Below are 18,944 nucleotides of genomic sequence, written 5' to 3'. Positions count from 1 at the left end.
CCAGAGGAAAAACAACTCTAGACCACCTTTACTCCACACACAAAGACGCTTACAAGGCTTTCCCTCTTCCTCCATTTGGTAAATGTGACCATAATTCTATCCTCTTGATTCCTACTTACAAGCAAAAACTAAAGCAGGAAGTACAAGTGACTCGCTCAATACGGAGGTGGTCAGATGACGCAGACTCCACGCTACAGGACTATTTTGCTGGCACAGACTGGAATATGTTCCGGGATTCATCCAATGGCATTGAGGAGTATACCACCTCAGTCTCCGGCTTCATTAATAAGTGCATCGACGACGTCGTCCCCACAGTGACCATACATACATATCCCAACCAGAGCCATGGATTACCGGCAACATCAGCACTGAGCTGAAGGCTGAGCACTAATCCGGATGTTTATAAGAAATCCAGCTATGCCCTCAGACGAACCATCAAACAGGCAAAGCGTCAATAAAGGACTAAGATTGAATCCTACTACACCAGCTCTGATGCTCGTTGGATGTGGCAGGGCTTGAAAACGGATAAGGAATACAAAGGGAAACCCGTCCACGAGCTGCCTAGTCATGCGAGCCTAGCAGGTGGGCTAAATGCTTTTTTGCTCACTTCGAGGCGAGCAACACTGAAGCATGCATGAGAGCACCAGCTGTTCCGGACGACTGTGTGATCACGCTGTCCGTAGACAATGTGAGTAAGACCTTTAAACAGGTCAACATTCACAAGGCCGCAGGGCCAGACGGATTACCAGGACGCGTATTCAGAGCATGCTAGGACCAGTGTCTTCACTGACATTTTCAACCTCTCCTTGACCGAGTCTGTAATACAAACATGTTTCAAGCAGACCACCATAGTTCATGTGCAAAGGTAAGCAAAGGTAACCTGCCTAAATGACTACCGCCCCGTAGCACACACACGTCATATAGTGCTTTGAAAGGCTGGTCATGGCTCAAATCAAAAATGTCATCCACGAAACCCTAGTCCCACTCCAATTTACATACCGCCCCAACAGATCCTTAGGTGACGCAATCTCAATCACACTCCACACTACCCGTTCCCATCTAAACAAAAGGTACACCTACATGAGAATGCTGTTTATCCTCATAGTCCACCAATACCGTATGCGGGTTTGTGACTAGGGCTCAAGCTCATTAGCATAACGCACAATGCGGAAAAATATTCCTAAAAATATTTAACCTCCACACATTAACAAGAAAAATAGCTCAAATGAAAGATAAACAAGTTGTTTATCTACCCAGCAAGTCAGATTTCTAAAATGTTTTACGGCGAAAACATAGCACATATTTATGTCCAACCACCACTGCAGACATACCTCATTAGCATAGCCAAGTAGGAAAAATATGCAATCAACAAACGCAGGATTAAAAGAAAAATAATTTCACTAACCTTTTGAAATCTTCATCAGATGACAGTAATATAACATGTTACACAGTACATTCATTTTTTTTCAATAATATGCTATATATATCCATAAATCTCTGTTTACAATTACGCATCGTTCAAAAAATGCTACTGCAATGTCAGGAGAAATGAAATAGCTCCGGCAGATGTCAGCTAACAAGGAATACACATCATAAACTTTGACTAAATATGCATGTTTTACATATGTATAGCAAGATACACTTCTTCTAAATGCAATCGCTGTGTTACATTTATTTTTAACGTTACATTTTGCGTTCACTAGGCTATAATAGGGAGTCGGCGCTCCCACATTAGCATAATGACTCCTCTATCTTGGAGTCGACAGAAACCCAAAATTAACACATAAATATTCCCTTACCTTTGCTGTTCTTCCATCAGAAGACCTGGAAGGGATTATACTCACCAAATTAGCGTTCAGTTTTCAAGTCTGTGTCTTTCGGTTCTCAAACTAGCCACCTTTCGGTCGAAATGTAGGCAAATTTCAAGTGGATGCGCACCAAAAAACGTCGAAAGTATACATTATATGTCGAGTAAACTTGTCAAACTATGTTCATTATTAAGCTTTAACATGTTATAAAGGTACACCGGAATCGTGAGGGCGAACAGACACACACACGTCTTTTAATCGATCCTGAGGAAAAGAGAGAAAAACAGCAGAGCGCGCATAGGCGCACAATTTTTTTGGCGTGACCGAGACCTTTCGGCACGCTCAAAGTCTCGTGAGCGCGCGATTCTCACAATGACACGCCTCATTGAAAGCAGGCTTCGCGCTGAAGACGTAGAAACTGTTCCCAGAGCTGTAACTGCTTGGGAAGTGCGTATACGATGACGTCAAAGTGGTGCCAACTTTTTCCATTACAAGAGAGACTTTGGGAGAATGCATGTCCTGGGACTTCTGCTTTACATAGAGACAAAATTTTAACGGTTTTAGAAGCTTTAGAGTGTTTTCTATTCGATGATATTTTTTATATGCATATATTAGCAACTTTTGACAAAAATGTATCATGTTTTATATGGGTACCCAATTCCTCCAGAAGGGGCAGTAATCAGGGGTAGTCTTAAGAGGTTATGAATAAAGCTCATCGTTCAACACCATAGTGCCCTGAAAGCTCATCACTAAGCTAAGGACAGTGGGATTAAACACCTCCCTCTGCAACTGGATCCTAGAATTCCTGATGGGCCGCCGCCAGATGGTAAGGGTAGGTAACAACACATCTGGCACGCTGATCCTCAACACGGGGGCCACTCAGGGATGTGTGCTTAGTCCCCTGTTGGAGTCGCCAAGCACGACTCCAACACCATCATTAAGCTTGCAGATGACACAACACTGGTAGGCCTGATTACCGACAATGAAGAGACAGCCTATAGGGAGGAGGTCAGAGATCTGGCATTGTTGTGGCAGGAGAAAAACCTCTCCCTTAACGTAGGTAAGACAAAGGAGATGATCATGGACTACAGGAAAAGAAGGACTGAACACGCACCCCATTCACATCGACGGGGCTGTAGTGGAGCGGGTCGAAAGTTTCAAGTTCCTTGATGTCCACATCACCAACAAACTATCATAGTCCAAACACACCAAGAAAGTAATGAAAAGGGCACGACAATGCCCTTTAACCCTCAGGAGACTTAAAATATTTGGCAGGGGTCCCCAGATCCTCCAAAAGTTCTGTAGCTGCACCATCTAGAGCAATCTGACCAGTTGCATTATCTACTGGTATTGCAAATGCTCGGCATCCGACTAAGCCACTACAGAGGGTAGTGCGTACAGCCCAGTACATCACTGGAACCAAGCTTCCTGCTATCCAGGACCTATATACTAGTCAGTGTCAGAGGAAGGCCCAAAAAATGGCCAAAGACTCCAGTCACCCAAGTCATAGACTTTTTTCTCTGCTACCGCACTGCAAGAGGTACCAGAGTGCCAAGTTTAGGTCCAAAAGACACCTTAACAGCTTCTAGCCCCAAGCCATTTGACTGCTGAACAATTAATCAAATGGCCACCCGGACTATTTGCATTGACATTCCCACCCCTTTGTTTTTACACTGCAGTTACTCATTTACATTTACATTTAAGTCATTTAGCAGACGCTCTTATCCAGAGCGACTTACAAATTGGACTCGCTGTTATTTTATGATGTTACTTTTTTTTCTTCTTCTTTAGTTCATATAGTAAATATTTTTTCTTAACTATATTTTATTAAAACTTCCTTTTTGGTTAAGGGATTGTAAGGAAGCATTTCACGGTAAGGTCTAAACCTTCAGCGCGTGTGACAAATACATTTGATTTGATTTGAAATTGCATCTTGATGACATCACACATTTCTGTAGAGGGGGGGGGGCTTCCTAACTTTGACCCTATCACAGTATTATTAGCCTTATCCCACACACTCAGGGATAACACAACCTCTGCTGTGGCCTGTCTGTCACCAGCCTCCATGACTTCTATAACCGGCATGACTTCAGCTCTCCCTTTCATCATTCCACCACCCCGGGGTCCTCCCTTTCTGGCGCTCAGTGGTGCTACATTTCCCTTACGGTTTTCCTTTCTTCTCCTCCTTCCCTTCTATCTCCCCCATACCCCATTGCATGCTGAGGCTGCTGTCTTCACTAACTCGTCTGTCCAACCCATTAGCGACGTGACGTCTGCAAAAAGCCCTTTTTTACATACAATCGGGATTTGTATTCCGAAGTCTAGAACTGAACAGTACATGAGGTCACCAATCCCATATTCCTACTCATTGATTAATGAATCACTTTAAGACTGCAGGACATGATTGATTTACATTTATTCTTATTTTTTAATATATCTTTTTTACCCATTATTATTTTGTATGCACATTGTACTCAGTTTGTATTGACTGCTATATTCCCATTGCAACACAGTGTTGGATTCAACGTAGTCTGGCTGTCTAAAAGAAACAGCTCCTTAGCTAACATCATACACTTTATCAAATCATACAATACTGTATGACGCACTACAACACTACTTTCTTCTGTTCAGATGTACCCTTTTTCTCAGTGCTGTTCTCTGTTTAGGATGAACACTGCTCAGCGCCACGTCAACCCGGTAAGTTCTGGAAGAAAAGCCCAAGTACGATGCTGTTATATACTGAACAAAAATATAAATGCAACATGCAACACTTTCATAAGATTTTACTGAGTTTACAGCTCATAGAAGAAAATCAGTCAATTAAAATGAATTCATTAGGCCCTAATGACTGGAAAGGGGCACAGCCATGGGTGGACCTGGGAGGGCATACTGTAGGCCCACCCAGTTGGGGGACAGGCCCACCCACTGGGGAGCCAGGCCCAGCTTATCAGAATGATTTTTTTCCTCCACAAAAGGGCTTTATTACAGACAGAAATACTCCTCAACACCCCTCCCCCCCACCTCCCTCAGACAATCCCACAGGTGAAGAAGCCTGGACTGACATGGTTACAGTTGGTCTGCAGTTGTGAGGCCGGTCGGACGTACTGACAAATTCTATAAAACGACGGCGGCGGCTTATAGTTGAGAAATTAACATAACATTTTCTGCCGATAGCTCTGGTGGACATTCCTGCATTCAACATGCCAATTGCACGCTCCCAAAATATGAGACATCTGTAGCATTGTGTTGTGTGACAAAACTGCACATTTTAGAGTTGCCTTTTATTGTCTTCAGCACAAGGTGCACCTGTGCAGTGATCATGCTTTTAATCAGCTTCTTGCTATGTCACACCTGTCAGGTGGCTGGATTATCTTGGCGAAGGAGAAATGCTCACTAACAGGGATGTAAACAAATTTGTGCATAACATTTGAGAGAAAATAAGCTTTTTGCATGTATGGAACATTTCTGGGATCTTTTATTTCAGCTCATGAAACATGGGACCAACCCTTTACATGTTGGGTTCATATTTTTCTTCAGTATATATTGCATCACCATTAACTGCTCACTGTTTCTCTACAGTAGCTTGCACTGTAGGCCACACTGTTGTCAGTTCTTGATAATTATAAGTCTATGGTCACTTGATTAACATCTTCCTGAACAGTCTCCTTCACTTTGCAGACAAAACAAATTCACTGGGACCTTTTATCACGTCACACTTACACCTGCCGTCTCCTTAACTTTCATCACTGAGTGTTCCCTCCTTTCCCTCTTTTCTTCTCCCTGCTTAAACTGGTGGTGGTGGTACACTTCCATATCACACCGCCACTTCTTTGTTGACATGTTCTTCTAAATCTCCCTATCAAACACACTAGCAACTCTAAACCGATCTCTCAATTCTTCACACTTTCTAAGCGAAGGTGCCTATCTAACTGGCAGTAGTAAACCAAGATACCCACAACCAATCAAAAAGGAAGTACTAAATAAGGCTGTTGTCTAAAGGAAAGTGTGAAGGAGGGGGTTCTTGCTTGCCAGCCTATTGGCCCGTGGATGAATTTGCTTCCATAAACAGAAAGATTGGATTTCCTTGGCCATTGGGGAATGCAATATATACCATCTTATAATTCCATCTGCTGCTGTAGCCACTAGCCAGTCTCACCTATCACTCTGCCAAAATCTGTCGCTCTCCTCTTCCTACTTAGCTCTTAGGTAAGAACTGCTATTCTTTCAGCCTGCTCTGCTGGTGAATTGGTTGGATCTATTCATTTAGTCGTTTTCTGTTTCCTAGTCTTAAAGCCGTTGGTGCTGGTTTATGTTAGCTTTATATTGGGGGTTTTGGACTTAATGCATCTGTTTGGACCTGGACGTTTTTGTGGTGTTGCTTTCTTGAATTCTGTCGTAGTTGTTGTTTCAAGCAGATTTATTGCCCAAATGTTTATGATTACTGCATGTTTTTATTGAAGTACCTTGCAAACATTTGTGAAAGAGATATCCAGCACTTTCTACATTACAGTAAGGTGTGTCTCAGCTGTTCTCGACTTAGATGCTGTTTATGGGGGCCGTTTGACATTGCTAATATCAACACCATGTCCATTTCTGAGGTAAAGAGGTAAACAAGAGGTAATCCAACCAATATTGCGGAGATATAGGTGGGCTACGTTCATACAGTCACCTGCCTTGATATGCGGTCCGACAAAGTGTTGAAACGTGACACCTTTAATTGATGGATAATACCCCCAGTGTTTATCTTGGTGTCAACACAAACTATTTTGATTTAACTAATACTTTAATGATGAAGGCTCAGGCTGGAGTATCTCAAACTTGAGGATGGTTATGTTGATGGTGGGGATGGGAAGGCATGTACCGTGGTAAAGCAGCTACCTCAGGTTGATGAATTGGGTTCGCATAATAAAGGAGATCATAGAGGATTATACTACGTTATCACAGGGGTGATATCAGTTAAGACTTTTGTCCTGCCATTGCAATGTGATACAGTGATTGTCAGCTTTCTAAACATGTCTTTGTGCGCTGAATGAAGTCACTGCATTTGTATATCAGTGTTTAATCAAGTGTGAAGTTAACTTCAAGCATTCAAGGCTGCATGTTGATATTCCATGGTTTTATGTATATGCAATGATACCAACACTCATGTCACAGAAATCTTTTTTATCACATGCGTTGATACGTTTTAGTATGCCATATCCTCAAATAATGTCTTTCTAAAGATGTGTACATATCCAAAGTACGACAAGAAGAGTTCCCTTTTGGTCAGGAGTGTAACACCTGCTTCCAAATCACACCCTCAAACACCTAGATCCCCTGAACGCAGCTCACTCTCCAGATCCCAATCACCTGAATTCTAATCACCTGTTCACACACCTGTTCAATCACCTGTTCACACACCTAAATAGTATCACACACTATTTAGTTCAGTTCTTTGCACCCCGTCACTGTGAGGTATTGTTTGTTTTGTGACACATGTCATTCAGCGATCTGGGTTGCCCATGATGCACACCTCCCGTGTATTATAGTTTTTGCCTGCCTGATTAACGATGCTTTTTTGCCTATTCCCTGCCTGTACTTTAGCTGGATATCCTGTTCTCTACCCATTGCCTGATCTCCCGGACTACTTTACTAGCCTTTTCCCTGCCTGTACTGTTGCCCTTTTGGACCCCCTGTGTATGACATTCTACCTCTTCCTGGACCCAGCTACCTGCATCCTGTGGTCCTTTGCAAAAAACATTTGCTGTGCACTGTGCTTGAAACCAGCACTCTGTCTTCCCTTGTGTTCATTACAAAGAGAACACAGATCTACTTTTTATGTCTATTTTGAGGAATTAGAAATGTTTTTCACTGATATCAATGTCACCGATGATGACCATCTTTGAAAGCGGTTTCCTTTTCAAACTTACCCAGCTGATAAGCCTCTTTGATTTTTACTGAGGATAGTCACTGTCCATGGCACCATCTGCCAAAGAAGAAGAGCCAAAGGCACATCTAATAATTTACAAAAGCACTGGGATTATCAAATTCACAATACATGTTTATAGGATATTTAGGTTTAGCAGATTTATCCAGGGGCTTTTATTGTGGTATTTGACATCAGTTCTGACCACAGGTGTTTAAACGCCAACTCAAAGTAGTTATGTAAGTCTTGAAGCACTGGAGTGGTCTCATTGGTCTGTTGCAGGCAGGGGAACCTTTATGTCAGATGGTGTGGAACATCTCTGCCATCCCAGGGATGTTCTAGAGGGTAAGGTGGGCTTCAACAGAGGTGGTATCAGGTTGTTGATAATCTCTCAGCCTTCCATTACGGCACTTCTCATGGATAACAGCTGGTTCTCATATATTAAGCCTAATTTAAACCCTGCTGCTTTTTTCCAGGGCCAAATGGCCCTCACTTGCATTGGTAGGCTATAGTGTTTCCCCTTAGCAGAACACTTATGGCAGAATCCACTGTATAGGGACATTCCTAGGTGACTCAACTTGGCACGACTACTGCACAATCCTCCTTAAGAGATTCCGGGAGAGGTTAATTGTTACATCTGTTTAGGTTAGGTGAACACAGTCGTGTAATTATTTTTGGGATGTGGTATCCTCCCACGTTCCATCAACGTTAATCTGAACAGGAATGGAAAATACAAACAATTTGATAGTTTGATACTCATTAGAATATGTGAAAAGTTTAGACCTTTAACCAACAAATGCAGTTTTAAGAAAAATAAGTGTTGAGAAAGTATTTACTAAACAAACTGAAGTAAACAAATAAATACAAATAAGAATGAAAAAAAAGAAGAAAATAGAAAAACAACAATTAAAGAGCAACAATAAAGTAACATTAGCTAGGCTACATACAGGGGGTATCAGTACAGAGTCAATGTAGGTTAGTCAAGGTAATTGAGGTAATACAGTGGGGCAAAAAAGTATTTAGTCAGCCACCAATTGTGCAAGTTCTCCCACTTAAAAAGATGAGAGGCCTGTAATTTTCATCATAGGTACACTTCAACGATGACAGACAAAATAAGAAAAATAATCACATTGTGGGATTTTTTATTAATTTATTTGCAAACAAAATATATGTCCGTATACCCAGTCACTACAAAGATACAGGTGTTTAGTTGTCAGAAAGGAAGGAAACCGCTTAGGGATTTCACCATGAGGCCATGATGATAGATCCACAACATTGCAGTGAAAAGAAGGAAGCCTGTACATAATATAAATGTTCCAAAACCTGTTTGCAACAAGGCACTTTAAAGTAATAATGATTACAAAGTGTTATGCTTGGGGCAAATCCAATACAACACATTACTGAGTACCACTCTCCATATTTTCAAGCATAGTGGTGGCTGCATCATGTTATGGATGTGCTTGTAATCATTAAGGACTGGGGTTTTTCAGGATAAAAAAAACAGAATGGAGCTAAGCACAGGAAAAATCCTATAGGAAAACCTGGTTCAGTGTGTTTTCCATCAGACACTGGGAGATTAATTCACATTTCAGCAGGACAAATTACAGTCTTGACGTAAATCTCCTTGAAAATCTATGGCAAGACCTGAAAATGGTTGTCTAGCAATGATCAACAACCAATTTGACAGAGCTTGAAACATATTGAAAATAATAATAGGCAAATGTTGCACAATCCAGGTGTGAAAAGCTCTTACAGACTGACCCAGAAAGACTCAAAGCTGTAATCACTGCCAAAGGTGCTTCTACAAAGTATTGACTCAGGGGTGTGAATACTTACAGTACCTACTCATTCAAGGGATTTTCATTTTTTTTAAACTATATTCTACATTGTAGAAGAATAGCGAAGACATCAACACTATGAAATAACACACATGGAATCATGTAGTAAACAAAACAGTGTTAAACAAATCAAAATATATGTTACCTTTGAGATTCTTCAAAGCAGCCACCATTTGCCTTGATGACAGCTTTGCGTACTCTTGGCATTCTCTCATCCAGCTTCATGAGGAATGCTTTTCCAACAGTCTTGAAGGAGTTCCCACATATTCTGAGCACTTGTTGGCTGCTTTTCCTTCACTCTGCGGTTCAACTAATCCCAAACCATCTCAATTGGTTTGAGGTCAGGTGATTGTGGAGGCCAGGTCATCTGATGCAGCACCATCACTCTTGTTCTTGGTCAAATAGCCCTTAACACAGCCCGGAGGTGTGTTTTGCATTATTGTCCTGTTGAAAAACAAATAATAGTCCCACTAAGCGCAAACCAGGTGGGATGACGTATCGCTGCAGAATTCCATGCTGGTTAAATGTGCCTTGAATTCTAAATAAATCACTGACAGTGTCACCAGCAAAGCACCCACATACCATAACACCTCCTCCTCCATGCTTCACGGTGGGAACCACACATGCGGAGATCATCCATTCATCTCATCTTATTATTGGTGTCCTTTAGTATTTGTTTCTTTACAGCAGTTCGATCATGAAGGCCTGATTCACGCAGTCTCCAATGAACAGTTGATGTTGAGATGTGTCTGTTTACTTAAACTCTGTGGTCTTCCTTTCCTGTGGTGGTCCTCCAGTTGCAGAAACTTTCGAAGCCACTTTAAGAAAATTTCAAAGTTCTTGAAATGTTCCATATTGTCTGACCTTCATGCCTTAAAGTAATGTTGGACTGTTGTTTCTCTTTGCTTATTTGAGCTGTTTTTGCCATAATGTGGACTTTTATAAAATCGGGCTATCTTCTGTATACCACCACTAACCTTGTCACAACACAACTGATTGGCTCAAACACGTTAAGAAGGAAAGAAATCCCACAAATGAACTTTCAGCCATGAACACCTGTTAATTTAAATTAATTCCAGGTGACTTAAATAAAGGTTAAATAAAAATAAAATAAAAAAGACTACCTCATGAAGCTGGTTGAGAGAATGGCAAGAGTGTGCAAAGGCAAGCGGTGGCTACTTTGAAGATTCTCAAATATAAAATATATTTTGATTTATTTAACACTTTTTTGGTAACTACATGATTCCATATGTGTTATGTCAGAGTTTTGGTGTCTGAATTAGTATTCTACAATGTAGAACATAGTAAAAACATAGAAAAACCCTTGAATGAGTAGGTGTGTCCATACTTTTGACTGGAACTGTATGTAAATGAGATATTTCTGTATTTCATTTTCAATACATTTGCAAACATTTCTAAAAGCTTGTTTTCACTTTGTCATAATTTGTTTAAATACAAGCTAGCTACACTTGCTACACTAGCTAGCTGGCTGCTGGTGTAGTTTGAAAACAACAATCAGAACAAGTAATCCATATTATCTATTTATTTAACTAGGCAAGTCAGTTAAGAACAAATTCTTATTTTCAATGACGGCCTAGGAACAGTGGGTTAACTGCCTGTTCAGGGGCAGAACGACAGAGCTCGGGGGTTTGAACTTGCAACCTTCCGGTTACTAGTCCAACGCTCTAACCACTAGGCTACCCTGCCGCCCCTATAACACTCGCATACATATTTTTAACAACATAGCAAACACAACATATTACTTTATTTAGCAAAATATAGCTATCTCTTACCTTTTCAGCCATCCGGTATTGAATCCCTTAGCTAGCTAGCAAGTAAACTCTCCACTTTGTGAAAGCAAATACAAGGTTCACTCTTGACACTAACACAAAGTTATTTCCATTCCTTATGTCCACAAAGTAAAAGTAAATATGAAAGATGTGTAAAAGTCTGGGTAACAAGTTTTAAATGGTAATGACATTTCAGACAAATTGTCACGTCCTGACCTTAGTTCCTTTTTTATGTCTCTATTTTAGTTTGGTCAGGGCGTGAGTTGGGGTGGGCATTCTGTGTTTTGGTTCTGTGTGTTATATTTCTAGGTGTTTGCCGTTGTCTCTGATTGAGAACCATACTTAGGCAGCCTGTTTTCCCACTATGGTTTGTGGGTAGTTGTTTTCCGTTTCAGTGTTTGCACCATACGGGACTGTTTCGGTTTTCATGTATTCACTTGTTCTTTTGTATTTAGTGTTCAGTTTATTAAAGGAAATATAAACACGTACCACGCTGCACCTTGGTCCTCACCTTCTTCCACCACAGACAGCCGTTACACAAATGGACAGTCCAGTTCTCACTCTATTCACCTGCCAACAGCTAGCAGTGAAGGAGATGGTGTCATGGTGGTTGCCTCTGGACAGCATACTCCAGGGCAAAACCCAGACAACATGTTGATGCAATATGCATCTCAAAAAATGTAATCGTCTCGATTTAAGCTAATTCAAGCAAGGCAAAGCAGTGATGCCCATGCTGACCCTGTCTATTAACAGTGACTGGAGTCCGATAAGATCTTGCGTCAAGGATTCTAATGGATTTGAATGGATGGATAGAAAGGCATGAATACCCTGGTGCCTTTTCTTAGGTTTTGATGCAGTTTTAGACAATTTTGAGATTTTGAGCATAAAAATCACCAGAATCATTGAGAAAAAACATTAAATAGCATAACAGCTTTTTGTATTTGATTATCACACGGGTACGCCCTGCCTACCCTGAATGCATGTCACTATTGCAATGTTATTTAGAAATCTGATATATTGTCACGGTCGAAATATATTGTGTTTATCTTCATTTATTTGGTCAGGCTAGGGTGTGACATGGGTTTTTGTGGTGTGTTTCGTCTTGGGGGTGTCTAGTATTGTCTATGGCTGCCTGAGGCGGTTCTCAATCAGAGTCAGGTGATTTTCGTTGTCTCTGATTGGGAACCATATTTAGGCAGCCATATTCTTTGAGTATTTCGTGGGTGATTGTTCCTGTCTCTGTGTTAGTTGTCACCAGATAGGCTGTATAGGTTTTCACATTCCGTTAGTTGTTTTTGTATTGTTCGTGTTTCATCATTTATTAAATATGTATCAAAATTACCACGCTGCATTTTGGTCCGACTCTCCTTCGACGGAAGAAAACCGTAACAGATATAATTTTAAAAAACAGTACATTCGGATAGTATTCAGACCGCTTGACTATTTACACATTTTGTCACGTTACAGCCTTATTCTAATGGATTAAATCATTTACACACAATCAATCTGCACACAATACCGAATAATGACAAAGCAAAAATAGTTTTTTAGAAGAAAAAAAACGGATATACCTTATTTACATAAGTATTCAGACCCTTTGCTATGAGACATGAAATTGAGCTCAGGTGCATCCTGTTTCAATTGATCATCCTTGAGATTTTTTCTACAACTTGATTGGAGTCCACCTGTGGTAAAGTCAATTGAATGGACATGATTTGATAAGGCACACACCTGTCTATATAAGGTCCCACAGTTGACAGTCCGCGTCAGAGCAAAAAACCAAACCATGAGGTCGAAGGAATTGTCCGTAGAGCTCCGTGACAGGATTGTGTGGAGGGACAGATCTGGGGAAGGGTACCAAAAAATGTCTGCAGCAGTGAAGGTCCCCAAGAACACAGGTGCCTCCATCATTCTTAAATTGAAGAAGTTTGGAACCACAAAGACTGAGATGGCCGGCCAGCCAAACTGAGCAATCGTGGGAGAAGGGCCTTGGTCAGGGAGGTGACCACGAACCTGATGGTCACTTTGAAAGAGCTCCAGAGTTCCTCTGTGGAGATGGGAGAACAGTCCAGAAGGACAACTATCTCTGCAGCACTCCACTAATCAGGCCTTTATGGTAGAGTGGTCAGACGGAAGCCACTCCTCAGCAAAAGGTACATGACAGCCCGCTTGGAGTTTGCCAAAAGGTACCTAAAGGACTCTCAGACCAGGATTAACAAGATTCTCCGGTCTGATGAAACCAAGATTGAATTCTTTGGCCTGAATGCCAAGCGTCTGGAGGAAACCTGACACCATCCCTATGGTGAAGCATGGTGGTGGCAGCATCATGCTGTGGGGATGTTTTTCATCAGCAGGGACTGGGAGACTAGTCAGGATCGAGGGAAAGATGAACGGAGCAAAGTACAGAGAGATCCTTGATGAAAACTTGCTCCATAGTGCTCCGGACCTCAGACTGGGGCGAAGGTTCACCTTCCAACAGGACAACAACCAAGACTATGCAGAAGTGGCTTAGGGAGTGGCCCAGCCCGGACTTGAACCCGTTTGAACATCTCTGGAGAGTTCTAAAAATAGTTGCGCAGTGACGCTCCCCAGCCGACCTGACAGAGCTTGAGAGGCTCTGCAGAGATGAATGGGAGGAAGTCCCCAAATACAAGTGTGCCAAGCTTGTAGAATCATACCCAAGAAGACTTAAAGGCTGTAATCGCTGCCAAAGGTGATTGAACAAAGTACTGAGTAAAGGGTCTGGATACTTATGTAAAGGTGATATTTCAGTTTAAATTTCTGATGAATTTGCATAATATTCTTAAAACCTGTTTTTGCTTTGTCATTATGAGGTATGTGTAGATTGATGAGTGGAAAAAAACTATATAATACATTTTAAAATAAGGATGTAACCTAACAAAATGTGGAAAATCAAGGGGTCTGAATACTTTCCAAAGGCACTGTATATCAATACAAATTTTCCATATCAGTGCCCATCACTATAAATAATTGACCTCTCTTTTTTCACAGGGTGTGAAATTAAAGAAACGCCAAGATGTCAGAGTGAGTAACTTAGAACGAACAAAGATTTTGATCAAACATTTATTATGACGTAAATGACCCAGTCCAAGTTTTCCTTAACCTTTTTAAAAAAAAATCAAACAATATATTATACCTCCACAGGAAAAAGATGTCTTCGAGTCGGAGGCATTACCTGAAGGTAAACATTTTCAAATATCTGATGTTAATCATTGTTTCATTATTTATTTTATTTTTTACTGCAGTAGCAACCATGGGAACATGCTTTGAGTTGGGGGTGCTGGTGGGGGGAGGGGAGAGAGTGAAAAAAAACTCCTTTATTAATAAATTACATTTGCAATTTATAATAAATTGCAAATACAGTTGAGGTGGTTTTTTTGTCTGAAAAAAAGGCCTTTTATAAACTAATTCCATGCAATTCTACGTCATTTACATGACATTACCAGAATATTTTTGTATGTTTTTTATATTTTTTAATACTCTGACCGTGACAAACTGAGAGTAATAAAAACGACCGGGTCTTAAATTCAAACAATAGCTCTGGCCAATGAAGAGACCCTAGGCTAGTAAACAAACTTTCCAGTGGCAGTGACTCACCCAATGGTGAATATGAAGCCTAGGCTACTCACCGGTGATGTTTGATGCGCTCGTGCCTATAGCCTGACAGTGGCAACGAACCATAGAAATATAATCCGTAGATAGCAGTTCCCATTCAAGTCAGGACTGACAGCCATTGCAAGCTCACCCATGAGTTTAACCGTCAAATTTCCAGGGTTAGAGGTTCCAAAACCCTTCTATGGATTATATGTTTATAGCCACAATGTAATAATCTGTTCCATATTAGGTGTGCGTGCTGCCCAAATTGCGGCCTTCCCGACTGTGAATGCTTGTGATAAAACTTAATCCACAGTTATTTTTAGAAGCTTTTGATCTTCTGTGGCTAAATTATGCTCTCTGGTGTAGTATTTTATTTATGTCTGTACAGACAGGAGTAATACAAATTTAAATTTAAATAAAAAAATTATTCAATTTTGCCCAAATTATTTCAATGAATCAGGGAGTGATGCAGCACCTCCAGCACCCCTGCTTCCTTCGGCTATGTCAGCAACCATAAATACAAGGGTTATACTGGAGAACACAAGTACATCATATCTTACGGTTAAGTTTTACATGAAGGCCTGTTTCCAAAAAAGTCTACTTGATTCCGGTCGGGCTTTTCATAAGTGTAACATGCATGCTTTTCATTGTCTCCAGAGCTTGATGCTCTCCATTGCTAAAGGCTTACTGGAAGAAGAGGCAAAGGAGAATGAGCAGGAGAGAATAAGATGGATGGAAGAGAACTGCCCTCCACTGTCCCTACCAGGGGGTACTCAACAGTTAATGGTAAACCAAACAACTAATCTAATAATTACATTATATTCCTCAAGCTAGGGGGGTGGCCGATGCCATCACATCAGACAAACTCCTTGAATGCCCTACTCATTGAAGTTTGCAGTTGTGTCAAGAAAATACACTTGGGTTATTGTTTTCAACGGGAAAGATTCAAAAATATCTGGAGTGCATCTTTAATTTGGTACTTCACTCCACAATCAAAGTTTGGTCTAACCCTAAATACATTTGGAGTGGGGTGTGGATGGATGTGCCTTTGTATAAAGATCATTACAACATTTGTTGCTGTATTCAAACGTGTTCAATAACGTTTTCACTATTAGATAATAAAAAGAATAATAATATTAGTAGTTGTATTATCATTATGATGATGATGCTGATTATTATTATTATTAATGTCTGATATTTGTTGATATCACCTCAGGAGTTCTTGAAAGAGTTACACCATAAGATTGACGTGATAGATGAGGAGAGATATGATCTGGAGAACAAAGTGAACAAATCCACCAAGGAGGTATATCGAAATTCACTTTCCCTCACACTCCTAAAACTTGAAATCCATTCCATCAGTAGAAACAATGTGTTGACAGTTGTTGTTCTCTTCTTCCAATGACCAGATTGAAGATTTGAACATTAAAGTTATTGACTTGAAGGGCAAGTTCAAGAAGCCAACTTTGAGGAAAGTGCGTATGTCTGCTGATGCTATGCTCCAGGCTCTGTTGGGCTCCAAGCACAAGGTGTCCATGGATCTGAGAGCCAACCTGAAACAAGTAAAGAAGGAGGTGAAAGAAGAGGTGTGTAACTGTTCAATAACAAAACAATTATATTTTAGAGTTGTCTCATCGGCTAACTTTGTTCTGGTGCACTTATTCTGATCATTTAGACAAATCACAATTTCGGAAGTCTTTCGAATTTCAGAAGGGGAGGGAACATTTGGACCATAGACTTGCCGAAAATTGTCTGAGAGTTTCCGTTTAGAGGGGTGGAGACTTAACTTGTCTCATTAGCACATTTTCTAACACGTCTCCCCCCAGAACTCAATCGAGCATCTGACGCAATTACACAAGATTTTATTTCTGGGTGTCCAAGGTGACCAATTGGGAGACAATGTTATTGTCAAACCTGAGGCCTTGTTATTATGTTCTATTGTAAGAGGTTGGTCTTATTGAAATGAGTTCATAGATAAGCTCAGCAGAGGGTGCCTATGTTAATAAGGCTGATTGATTTTATATAGAGTTGCCCCAAACCACTAAGATATATTAGTGAGATATATTTTTATCCCCCTACTGTAAGTAGGATTGGAGGAAGGGTCAAGGGTCATCTACAGTAGATCTGTGGTTAAGGGACAACTTCTACTGCAAGCCTTAAAATGGGCCATAGAACTGCTGCAAAAACAACTTCTGCTGGAACGATTATGTGACGTGACAAACAAGCCTCCTTATTTGCCTTTACCACGCTATCTCAAGGTTTCATGGACACCATTTAGTGAATTCTAAACCCTGAACCTTTGACTATGTTGCTATTGCAGGATAAGGAACTGCGTAATGTTGGAGACTGGCGTCAGAACATTGAAGACAAGTCTGGCATGGATGGCAGGAAGAAGATGTTTGAGTCCGAGAGTTAAATTAGTCAAAGTTATTTGTTCGACCGAATGGGAAAACATTTGTGTGATCATCTTTAATGGCTGATGCTAGAAATGGCTGATAAGCAACACATAGCTCAGAGTTTGCCATATTTATCACCATGGTATAATTTGCACCAGTGTATGTTTCTGTAAAACAAAAATACAAATTAATTTTATTAGTGGAACAGAAAAGTATGAATACATTTTTTTCAGATTGCCAAAGATACTCAAAAGATACACGTCAAATAACACTATTTTACAAGTCAAAAAACACAAGTCTATTATAGAATGTTGTGTGCACTGAATTTGCATGCGCAATCCATTGAAGTCAAGCGCCACCACTATGGTCAGTAGAACTGTCAAAGCTGTAAAATAATAATATTCTGCAAACAAGCACACACACCGGACACGATTGTGATTACAATACTGCGTTTGTAATAAGACAAAGTTATTTGTTCGACCGAATGGGAAAACGTTTGTGTGATCATATTTCATGGCTGATGCTAGCAATGGAGCATTGGGACAGAAACGTATTAATAAATGCTTTTCAGTTGGCCACAATTTCTTGTCCCTGTGTGATCAAGTCTATGTTTTGTTTATGACTTGTCTATGTCTTCTCTACACTCTAAAGCATGTGGGGTTAAAAACAACCCAAATTGGATTATTTGGTAACCCAGTGCTGGGTGAATGTAGAACAGAACACACGTTGGGTTGTTTTGATCCAGCCAGTTGGGTTGCGTGAATAACCCAACATGTTGGGTTGTTAGGATTTCCCAAACAAGGGTTCATTTAACCATCATTTGGATATTATTTACTTTCATGCCAGGTTAACCTAGCAGCTGGGTCTTTTTATATTAATCCTCAGGTTATTTTCAGGAGGCGTGGCTTAGTAGAGGCATGGCTTTCAGGCCTTATTGGCCACCCGTGAGTACATGTAATTCCTGTTCATCATGTCAAGTTTACATACTGCACATAACATTTTTCTTTGTGTGCATTTGACACATTCTCCTATAATATTAAAACTCTGCAAACGGGCACACACACCGGACACGATGTGTTTACAATACCGCGTTTGTAATAAGCCAAAGTTATTTGTTTCTCTGAATGGGAAAACGTTTGAGTGAGCATTTGACCTAAGATCAGGATCAAACTATCAGGATAAAAAATGTTAGCTAGTTAGTCCATAAGGTTCCTGACATCCATCCCAGAGGCAGAGAAGAAAGGATAGTGATCCTGTTGCTTTGAGAGTCCCTGCTGCTTCATCCTAGCTAGTCAAAATACAGAATAATATTGCATTGTGTCAACATTGATGACAGTTTAGAAACTGGAGGTAGGCCGTCTCCCTACTACATTGACTTTGGTTTTCATTATGACAAAGTCAATCACAAATATCTTTGATGTTATTAGAAACTTCTGGGGGTAGCTAGCTAGCAAGCTTTAGCACCTAGCTAGTGAAACAGATGATGTCATTTTGATTTGTTTTTGGGGGAGAACATTGTTTGCATCCATCAGCTAGTTAACTTTTTTTCTGACCAGCACTGTCCTACAGCCTGGGTAGGTGTGTGTCCA

At 40.6% G+C, this 18,944-nt stretch overlaps 1 protein-coding gene across 1 annotated transcript; it reads left to right on the top strand.

Annotated features, from left to right (window-relative positions):
- The first annotated feature begins 5,932 nt into the window (after window positions 1-5,932).
- On the top strand, window positions 5,933-17,936 carry LOC115134461 (troponin I, fast skeletal muscle-like). The gene is made up of 7 exons (XM_029668457.2): window positions 5,933-6,014; window positions 14,354-14,386; window positions 14,507-14,543; window positions 15,617-15,745; window positions 16,176-16,265; window positions 16,369-16,545; window positions 17,280-17,936. The coding sequence occupies exons 2-7, from the start codon at window positions 14,379-14,381 to the stop codon at window positions 17,373-17,375; spliced, it is 537 nt and encodes a 178-aa protein (XP_029524317.1). The 5' UTR covers window positions 5,933-6,014; window positions 14,354-14,378; the 3' UTR covers window positions 17,376-17,936.
- Window positions 17,937-18,944: the final 1,008 nt, after the last annotated feature.

Source organism: Oncorhynchus nerka, linkage group LG9a, assembly GCF_034236695.1.
Source record: "Oncorhynchus nerka isolate Pitt River linkage group LG9a, Oner_Uvic_2.0, whole genome shotgun sequence".
Taxonomy (NCBI): Eukaryota; Metazoa; Chordata; class Actinopteri; order Salmoniformes; family Salmonidae; genus Oncorhynchus; species Oncorhynchus nerka.
This window is presented reverse-complemented; position numbering and strand designations above follow the sequence as displayed.